General features: G+C 39.5%; 1 protein-coding gene across 3 annotated transcripts in view; it reads right to left on the bottom strand.

Moving 5' to 3' along the window:
• The window catches only part of LOC122565337 (casein kinase I), a 112,639-nt gene that overhangs the window by 34,702 nt on the left and 66,968 nt on the right, over positions 1 to 10,969 (bottom strand). The window contains exons 4-7 of one of the 3 annotated variants that reach the window (XM_043721207.1): positions 9,691 to 9,760; positions 7,018 to 7,166; positions 3,693 to 3,927; positions 3,275 to 3,360 (exon numbers count right to left, since the gene is read on the bottom strand). In XM_043721207.1, coding sequence (XP_043577142.1) covers positions 3,275 to 3,360; positions 3,693 to 3,927; positions 7,018 to 7,166; positions 9,691 to 9,760 — 540 coding nt within the window. Of the gene's footprint in view, positions 1 to 3,274; positions 3,361 to 3,692; positions 3,928 to 7,017; positions 7,167 to 9,690; positions 9,780 to 10,969 lie in introns of those variants that run through there. The other 2 variants (XM_043721206.1, XM_043721205.1) reach the window with 2 other exon arrangements.

Here is a 10,969-nt window from a genome sequence, read left to right on the forward strand (position 1 = left end):
AAGCAGCATTTTACCTGTATCACTTCAAAAAGGTGTGTATTCTATTTGCTGCACTCAATGTGGCTTATGCAAACTAGGTGACCACTTTTTAGAACATCTCCCATCTGTGTACAAGGATGACCCCAACCATTCCACAGCCGGTCATTTTAACACAGCATCTTGCTTGCATGCCCATGTGTCTGTTCTTGGTACTCTGCAGTGCTCCAGTGCAGACTGGAGGAACAACATCTCATTTTCAGGCTAGGTAATTTACAGCCTTTGGGACTTTATATAGAGCTCAATACCTTCAAATTGTGAACCAACCCCCACTTCTTCCCTTTCTTTTAGATGGTTACATTCTGTAATAATGTCCTCTAACCTCCCACCTCCCATCCCATCCCAGTGGGACTGCCTGTCCTTTCAAATCCGGCAGGAGATGCGTCATTGTTCTGCAATTCTCACATTCTGATCACTTAATCGGAACTATCAAAATCTTTTCTCCACCAGCAACCAACACCCACTACCCCTGCCGCCGCCAAACTATAGCGTAAATGCTGTGTCCTCCACACTTCCGCTCAAAATGTTAGCTTGCTGTCTCTCTATGGATGCTATCGGACCCATTGTGATCTCCAGCATTTATCATAGAGTCACAGAGATGTACAGCACGGTAACAGATCCTTCGGTCCAACTCGCCCATGCCGAACAGATATCTGAAATTAATCTTGTTCCATTTGTCAGCACTTGGCCCATACCCTTCTAAACCCTTCCTGTTCATGTACCCATCCAGATACTTTTTAAATATTGTAACAGTACCAGTCTCCACCACTTCCTCTGACAGCTCATTCTATTTACGCACCACCCTTTGCATGAAAAAGTTGCCTGCGGTACCTTTAAAATCTTTTCCCTCTCACCCTAAACCTACGCCCTCTAGTTCTGGACTCCCCCAATGCAGGAAAAAGACCTTGTCTATTCAGGAGAAAGTGAGGACTGTAGGTGCTGGAGAAAGATTCCAAAAATGTGGTAGTGGAAAAGCACAGCAGGTCAGGCAGTATCTGAGCAGCAGGACAGTCAGCATTTCGGGCAGAAGCCAGATTCCTGATGAAGGGCTTATGTCCGAAACATCAACTCTCCTGCTCCTTGGATGCTGCTTGACCTGCTGTGCTTTTCCAGCACCACACTTGTCTATTTACCCTCTCCATGCCCCTCATGATTTTATAGTATTACAGTGGTGGAAAGGACGATGGATGAGGACTTGCCATCTGAGGTAGTTTGGGCTGAGTTTAGGAATAGGAAAGGCACCACACTTGTCTATTTACCCTCTCCATGCCCCTCATGATTTTATAAACCTCTAAAGATCACCTCTTATCATCTGATGCTCCAGGGAAAAGAGCCACAGCTTATTCAGCCTCATCCTACTGCTCAAATCCTTTCGGTGGAGTATACCTTCATACTCTTGACTTTTATCTTGTAGAGGAAAAGAAAAAACTTAGAAAAGATTTTATTACATGTCACTTGTACATGTGCAGTGACTGCTCCGGTTAATGGTAATTCACAAGAGGTTGATAGCAGAAGACCGAATGAAGTGGTTCCATTGAACTTTGGAGTTGGTTGATCTCCTACTTTGGATAAAGGTCTTGGAGTTATGTTGTGCAAATGAATGTGCAACTGCCCAACCAAACAGTGTAGTAGTCATATTAATGGAGGAGTAATCTAGAGGCGAAGACTAATTAACCAGAGAACATGTAGAGGCATAGATATTGAATTTAATTAGAAGTTCTATATCACCTAGGTAGGATATTAGATTAGATGAGATTCCCTACAGTGTGGAAACAGGCCCTTTGACCCTACAGATCCACAGCTATCCTCCGAAGAGTAACCCACCCACTGACTAATGCACCGAACACTATGGGCAATTTAGCATGGCCAATTCACTTGACTGCACATCTTTGGATTGTGGGAGGAAACCGGAGCACCATGAGGAAACCCACACAAACACGGGGAGAAAGTGCAAACTTCACACAAACAGTCGCCTGAGGCTGGAATCAAACCTGGGTCCCTGGCGCTGTGAGGCAGCAGTGTTAACCACTGAGCCACCGTACTGCCCCTCAGATAGAGGCATGAAACCTTCATGAGCATAACATGCTAACTGAAGGTAAGTATAATGTTAGTCCACACTCTTTTGCAGTTGAAAAATGAACTGAACTAATGATGTTTATATAAAAATGGCCACCAAATTTAAAACTAATTGCTTTGATTTTCGTTTCTATTCAGTGGCCTGTTCAGAGTTCTATTAAAAGAAAGTATCACGAGCAACCTGCATGTGCTGAATCATGTAATCACAGCTCTAAATGCAAATCAGATTAAAGGATTTGGAAACTCATTCCCTCATTTTCCATCTTTCAGCATTAAAAAATGGCTTCTTGAAACACAAGAGAAGGGTGCAGAGATGGTCGAAAAAAGTTGACAGAAAATCTACGGGTTTCCGCTTTACAGGAAAAACTGCTTTATTTAATTCTGGGTCTCAAAGTTCAAACTCAGTCTAAATCACCACATTTAAAATAGCAAACTACTGGGAGGAACAGTTCTCAAAATGCAACTGCCACATTAAGAATGTCTGATGGTAAATCGAGTCTCACACTTAGAATGCCCCGCAAACAGTCACAATCCAGAATTCTGGATTTCAATCTATTGCTGGTTAATACTAAATGGAAATTAACCACATTGTCTGTAAGAAGGAAAATACAAAATAATTCAGTCCAGTGTTCTACTTAGTGAGCCATTCAGGAACAGCACTTCTGAAAGTACTTCACCTGCTCATCATTTTAGCTGTACTAGTATAGAGCACTGGGAGCTGAAAGGGAAAAAAAAAAATCAATTTATAAACATGGACAGTCCTGCCCAATCGAAGGGGGAATATTCTTGCATGTGCATGAGACCGCCAACTGAATGCTTCTGTCTAGGCATAGAAAGAGCTCCCCTCATGTTGTGGCACAAATAAACACTGCCACTTAGAAATGGGTTAACCAAAATGATACTTAATGTTAATAATACAATATTTAATTTCTCTTCCATGGAAATTAAGATAAAGTTGCTAGCTTGTTGAGTTTAATCTGATCAATTTCTTTAGCGATGTCATGCCGCAGAATGATTAACATGAGAAATTATATGTTTGAAATGGATGTGAAAGAGAAATTGATTGCATAAATGCAACATTTTCAAGTCTAATTAATGTGGTTTATATTGATCATTTACTTCTATGGTTGGATTAAATCTGTCAGGTTAGGATTTCACTCACCTTCAGACCTTGCCAAGGTAAACTACCACGCAGGAAGTACATAAACATGTGTCCTAATGCTTCAAGGTCATCCCTTCGACTTTGTTCTATGAAGAAAAAACAAACAGTCAAATAAGCAAATTCACCTTGGCAAAGTTAACAAAGTTGGCAAATTCTTCAACTAAAGTAGTCCAGCCATTTGTTTAAGTGATGTGACATTTTTCAGGAAGCTTTACATAATTACAAGCGTAAAGATGCTGATAATTACACTTCTGACACCATCTTGAACAAGAACATGAGCAGAGAAGGCCATTAAACCTTTATGGAATTGTGTCATTCTATTTCAATCTAATAAATGTTTTCACTTCTCAGCAAGTTCATAGAGGAAGCAGTGTCAAAAATTATGATTTCCTTTTCTATTACACAAGAAAGAAATTACCTTTGCCAAGGTGCGTATTTATGCTCATATAGCGTGCTGTCCCAGTTAAGCTCTTGTGCTCTCGGTATGGGATGTGCTTTTTGGTCTCTGGATCTATGTATTCTTTGGCAAGGCCAAAGTCTATGATGTGAATGGTATGTTGCCGTTTGCTCCCTGGTCGGCCTACTAAGAAATTCTCTGGTTTAACATCTCTGTATATCAAACTTTTGCTGTGTACAAATTCCATTCGTGTAATCTGAAAAGACAAGGTGACAACTTGGATTAGGCAGTCACTTCAACGCTGCAGTGTTAAGTTGAAAGTGCAGAGCAACTTCAAAACTTATTTCATCATTACAGTAAACTGCAACAGCTTTAAAGTAGCAATTAAGATTAAAACCAAAATTTATCTCTCCATATAACTTTTCTCAATACTCCATTTCTTTATCCTTCAATTTCTGTTTTACTCACACACACTCTCCCTCATACCTGAACGTTTCATTTTAGATGGAGATGAAGTACACAAGTCACTCCACTCCGCTCCAACTTGACTCAGTCCAAGTCTAAAAGCACCTTATCCTGCACCAATGTGACAGTTTTCCACCGTTCACATTAAATAACGGATGACGTTGGTAAGATTGACAACTGCTGGCTGTATTTTAGTTCATGTCCACTCAATCATTCTAAAAGCTGTCCAAAGCCACTTTACAATGGGTCCTTGCACCAAAAGAAGGAAAATTTCCAATCATTAAGGGCTGAACTTGAATAAAGACACGAGAGCTGAAAGTCAATTGAGCAAATACTGTACTATCCAGTTTTTATAAATACAAATTTAAACAGTTTGCAAAAGGGAGATTGTGTGGACAGCAGGGCTTTAATTTTAGTCTCAGAATGACTTTAAAAAGTTGCACCTAATTGATGGATTTGGAGTAATACCAGTTACTCCTATAAGGGAGATAGAGGCATTGCAAAAATATCACTGGACTAAAGAATCCAGAACCTCAGGCAAATACTCTGGGGGCATGGGTTAGAATCCCACTTTGGTGGATGGTGATATTTGAATTCAATAAAGACCTGGAATAAAAAGCTAGCCTAATAGAGATCATTGCTGATTGCTGTTAAAAAACATCTGGATCATTAAATGTCCTTTTGGGAAGGAAATCTGCTGTCCTCACCTGATTCACTCTAGAATCACAGCATTGTGGTTGACCTCTTAACTGCCCAGGAGAAAGTGAGGACTGCAGATGCTGGAGATCAGAGCTGAAAGTGTGTTGCTGGAAAAGCACAGGTCAGGCAGCACAAGGAGCAGGAGAATCGACGTTTCAGGCATGAGCCCTTCTTCAGGAATCAGCCCTTCCTGAAGAAGGGCTCATGCCCGAAACATCGATTCTCCTGCTCCTTGGATGCTGCCTGACCTGCTGCGCTTTTCCAGCAACACATTTTCAGCTCTTAACTGCCCACTGTGCATTGAATGCTGGTCAAGCCAGTGATGTCCACAAAAATAAAAACAAAAATAAATTCCCAAAATCTAGATTGTTGACACCATTGTAGACCTTAGAATCCAGCTTTTTGGATAGAAAATAGCTAGTTATTTGGAGGTGAACAAGGGAACTCTCTAAGTAGAGAACTTAGTTTTACTCTTTAAGGGTTACAGAACCTTCCCCAGCAGAGTTTTGGAACATCAGGATCAGGCTTTGTGTACTATTTGTTTCTGAAACTACCAGTGACATATTTTTCAGTCAAAGTTGTTGAAACACTATTTTACAGAAAGAAAAAACTTAATATTAAATAATTGGAATGACACAACTGTGAAACCAAGATCCATAATGATGAAGTGCTTCTAGAGGCTGGCCACGGCAGAGATCAGCCTGCCTCAATCCCCTGCAATTTGCTTATCGACGTAACAGGTCCAAGGTGGAATGCCATTTCTTTAGCCCTGCACTCAATCCTTGGAACATCTAGACAACATGGATATATACATTCATATTGACTACAGCTCCGCTTTCAAACATCAATATTCCCTTCAGACTGATCTTAAAAACCCCAAGACCTAGGTCTTGGCTTCGCCCTCTGCAATTGGATCCTCAGCTTCCTGACTATCGATCACAATCAGTGAAGATAGACTATAAACCTCAATAATGGAACACCCCAAATATGCATTCTCAGCTCCTTCCTATACTCTCTTTACACCCATGACTGCATAGCCAAACTCCAAGTGAATGTTATGTACAAGTTTGCCGACAACACCACCGTAGTAGCACAGATATCAAACAATTATGAGCCAGAACACAGGAAGGAGATAGATTGCTTGGTGTCATGATGCAAAGATAATAACCTCCCTCTTAATGTCAGCAAAATAAAAGAACTGATCATTGACTTCAGAAAGAAAGGAGGAGAACAGGCCACATCTACATTGTTGGAGCGGAGGTTGAGAGAGTTGAGTGCCAAGTTCCTGGGAGTGATGATAACCGACAACCTGCCCTCGACTTTCCACAGAGATGCGACAGTCAAGAAGGCACAGTGCCTCCTCTTTTTCAGGTGGCTTAGGAAATTCTGCATGTCCATAAGGATCCTCACCAACTTTTACAGATGCACCACAGAAAGCATACTATCCACGTGCTTAACAGCTTGGTAAGGCAACTGCTCTGCCCAGGACTGTAAGAAACTACAGACGGTTGTGTGCACAGCCCAGACCATATTGGAAGCCAACCTTCCATCCATGGACTCCATGTACACATTGCGCTGCAACGGAAAGGCTGCCATCAAAAAGACCCCTCCCACCCCGGTAATCCTCTCAGACAACCTCTTCCGTCAGGCAGAAGATACAGAAGCTTGAACACACGCACTCACACATTCAAGAGCAGCTCCTTCCCTGCTGTTAGACTGACGAATGGGCTTTCTAACTTCGAATAATGTTGATCTTGTTAACATGCATCTTGCTTTGCATACCTCCAGCTCCTCACTCCGTCTAAGTACCCTATGATCTGTATGTGCTTGCTTACTCTGATTTGCCTGCATTGCTTGCAAACAAAGCTATTCACTGTACTTTGTATACATGAGTACAATAAACCAATTCAAAATTAAATAAGGTATCTCGCCATGAATCACAGCAGTTCAAGACAACTGCTCAATACCCCCTTTCAAGGGTAATTAAGGACAGGCAATGAAATGACACAGGCTCTGGACAGCGGCAAACCAAAGTATGGATAACACCACTGAGGGCAGTTTAGTTTACAGTGGTAATACTTTATATATTTCATATCAGCAAAATTTGCAACAGCCAGTTGGCATTTATTAACTTCTGTTTCTATAAACCAAAAATAATCAATATTTGGTTAACCATACTTACCAACTGTATGGCTATCATTAATACAGTTTTAATGGAAAACGTTCGATCACAAAGATCAAATAAATCCTCCAAGCTAGGTCCCAGCAATTCTAATACCATGGCATTGTACTTTCCACAAGGGCCGAAGTAGTAAACCTGAGGAATTCCCTCTTAAAAAAAAGTAAAGTATGCATTAATAAATAACTAATGACAATTTCACTTCATAAAATGAAAATTTCAATGCACTGCAATAAACAAACACAATGAAAGAGGAGTACAATTTCAAGGATATATTGAATCATGTATCTAATGCAGAGACATCAAGATAGTGAGCTTTAACTTCTGGAAGACCTTTTGATATTCATGTTTCTTTGATTTGGCTAAGCAAACATATGTGCGATCCACTGTAGGCAGAGATAACATCTTTCAGTCAGAGCCAAGATCAATTAGGGTGCTCTCCAGTCAAGAAAATGCTAATACAGCACAGTCAGGCTGCCAGTGGACACTGACTTACTTTAAAACGCTTAAGAATATAGGCAGAATATCTAAAATCAAAGTGGTGTGTTCGCCTATATTACAACAAATTATATACTTATGTAGCTGCGTGTTGGAAAGACTAAGGTTTTTTGAATAAATAAACAAAAGGTAAATTTGCAAAAAAGTTGAAAACTAGTGATTTGACTATTGCAGAGAAAGTTTTCAAAATCTGAGAACCTTCCAAAAGGATTACACTGCTGTATTTTGATTAAAAGCTAATTTAAAAGTCCATTCCACTTCCCACAGCTCACCCTCCTGTCCAGCCTTGTCTTCTGCAAACCTGTAGGTATCAAGACCATAAGAAATAAGAACAGGAGAAGACCATCTGGCCCCTCAAACTTGCTCTGCCATTCAATCAGTTCATGGCTGATCCAACATTCCTTACGTCCACTTTCCTGCCATTTGCCTGTAACACAATTCCATTACTAATCAAGGATCCTCCCAGCTCAGGCTTAAATATGCACAAGGACTCTATCCCCACAGCTCTCTGTGGCATGGACCTCCAAAGACAACTCACAGAAGAAATTCCTCCTCATCTCAGTCTTAAATTGCTACCTCTTTATTTTGAGACTTTAACCTCTGGTCCTAGACTCGAGCATGAGGGAACATCCTCTCAGTATTTACCCTGTCAAGCCTCTTAAGAATTCTATATGTTTGAATGAGGTGATCTTTAATTCTTCTAAATTCCAAAATTAGAGTCAATCTGTTGAACCTTTGCTCATAAAACAACCCCTCCATACCAGGCATCATTAATGGATCTTCCCTGTACTGTCTCCAAATGAAATCTCTCTTCTTCAATAAGCAGACCAAAACTGCTTACAGGACATCAGTGCCTGATTTAACTCTAATATCTTATTGTGAAGACTGGAAGCCAAGCACCTGATCCCTACGATCCCTGGTCACTGCCTAGTCCACTAACTAGAACCTTTGTCCCGAGAGCATTAACCTGGGGTTCAGAATTACTGCTTCCAGTGACATTATCACAATGCCACTGCCTCTCTGCCCCATTTACTCTCAAAGATGATTTGCGACATAGACAACTTCTATCTCGATCGTATTGCTCATTCTCATATGTGCCTCAGTACATCTACTGCTAAAGACCTCATCGCTTTGTTACCTCAAGCTTCAACTATTCTAATGTCCTTGCTGCCGTATTTGGTTTATACAAAACTCTGCTACCTTTACACTAATTTTCACCTTACCCAATTCACCAATCAGCTGTTTACATCAATCTATATCATCCCCTAGTCCAGCAGCACCTTTAGTTTAAAATTTGCATTCTAGTTTACAAATGCAACCGCAGCCTTGCCTCTTCTCAAAACTCTACAATCTTTTCAATTTTGGCTTCCTGCACAACCTTTGTTAGAATTGCTTCTGACAATGTAATTAATGTGATTTGTACACAAAACCCTAACCACCAAACACCTTGTATATAAATAGCATCCTTAATGCAGGATATTCTAAAGCATTTTTAATAAGGCTGAAAATCAGATAAGCAAACACCAAAATCAAAGAGAAAGAATTAATGCAAATAATTATTCATGAAAATTATAATCCTACAACACAGGGAGCTCCACGGTTTTCTATACATTGGATCCAAAGGAAATTGAGAAAGTTAAAAATGCCAGTCCAAAATGATGTCCCCAAAATGTATTTTAGGTTTTGGAAAAATCTGAATACAGCGGTTAAAAAGGATCCAACAGGTTAAGCAAATAAGGTTTATTTTATGGTAATGCTCATGGTAAGTTGAAAAGGTAATTTTCATTTTGTCAGGGGAAGATTAGCGTAAAAACACAGCAGAGAGAATAACAAAACTGAGATGAATGAGAACAGAAGTCATAGAAACTATAAAATAAAAGATGGACATGTAGGAGCCTGAAATTTACAGGAAAGGAACTGCATTTGAAGAACGGGAGTCAAGTAAGCAAAAGCCTTGAAGCTGACAAGGAAATGTGAAGTGGCAATAGATGAGGATTGACTGTGGTCCACAAATTCTCATTCCAGAGAACTCTTGGATGCAATGCTTGAAATCAAATTGTTTTAAAGCAAAAATATTAAAGATATTGATTCTTCAGGTTACCATTATACAAAAGGTAGCATGTACAAACAACCACCTCATGAATTATGAAACAAATTAAACATAATGTCAATTCTTACCTGCATTTCCCAGCTGTTTGTAGAATCTGTACTCCAAATGAAGTTGTGGCGCCCTGGATTTTATAGGTTCCTAGAAAGTATTTAAATATTTGTATCTTTAAGAATTTGTTGAATGGCTTGTGAACACACTAAATGTTGAATTTCCCTAGCTGGTTAAAGTTTACATTCAGCCAAATTTGGTCAATGATAAGTTGTGATGGAACAAGGGCATACTTTTGCTTTACCTCTTCCATCAAAATGAAAAGTAGTTTTCTAAAATTCAATAAATGCCAGAAATTAAAAAAAAATTATGGCAGCAGGTAAAAAATCAACTAAACTAACAACAAGGGTCCAGTGCTTTTTTTTGTTAAGCACCAATATCTTTTTGCACAAGGAAATAATCAGTGGTAACTGAACTTGTTAATGAGCAGATTATGCAGTATGCCCCATTAGGATGCAGCAGTGATTTAACAGTTCCAATTTCAGGCGGTCAGGGAATGAAATAGCCAAGGAACATACCAATAGTTTTGACTAGAGAACCGCAAAAGTTATACCGCAAAAGTTTTATCATTCACTTACATCAATACCTTACAAATTTTTTTTTTTTCTAAAACCATTTTCCAATATAAAGTTTGAAAAATATTTCAACCGCACTAAATGTATTTACTTGTTGTTTTGCTTCTATGTTGTTCCATGTCTTTGCATAATTCAATCTGTACAAACTGGTTTGACAGCAGAATATTTTCATACTTCAAAAAGAATGCAGGGCATACCTAAGACCTCCAGAGGCCAAAACTACAATTAGGGATTATTGCCATTTCTGGACTAGCACGTCCTGGATAAACAAGGTCAGAAAGGTACAGCTTGCAGGTTTTGTGATGTTATCTTGTGGAAAATACCTTTTCCCAAACTTTGAGTTGGAGTAAGTACTGAACTATAACATGACTTGCATTTCAAAAACAATTAGCTGGTCACAATGTTGGAAAAAAAGTTCCATTTTGCATCCAGTACAGATATAATAAAAAAAATCACTTCACATTTTAATTAACAAGAGTCCTCTCCCACCAAAATTTAAGTCAAATTATTAAACGGTGTACAAACTTTAACATTAAGGCTGTGTTGAATAGAAATGTACATATTGACCACTAGGAGGCATTCAGCAGCTGAACAGACATCATCTTCCCTTTGTTTGCTCTCCTTTAGCAATGAGCTGAGATGTAAAGTAAGTGAGGTAAATACAAGGCATGCACATCTGTACTGTGCTCAACTGCTACACAACTCTGCTGAGGAATTTCTATGT

This window comes from Chiloscyllium plagiosum, chromosome 31, assembly GCF_004010195.1.
Source record: "Chiloscyllium plagiosum isolate BGI_BamShark_2017 chromosome 31, ASM401019v2, whole genome shotgun sequence".
Taxonomy (NCBI): Eukaryota; Metazoa; Chordata; class Chondrichthyes; order Orectolobiformes; family Hemiscylliidae; genus Chiloscyllium; species Chiloscyllium plagiosum.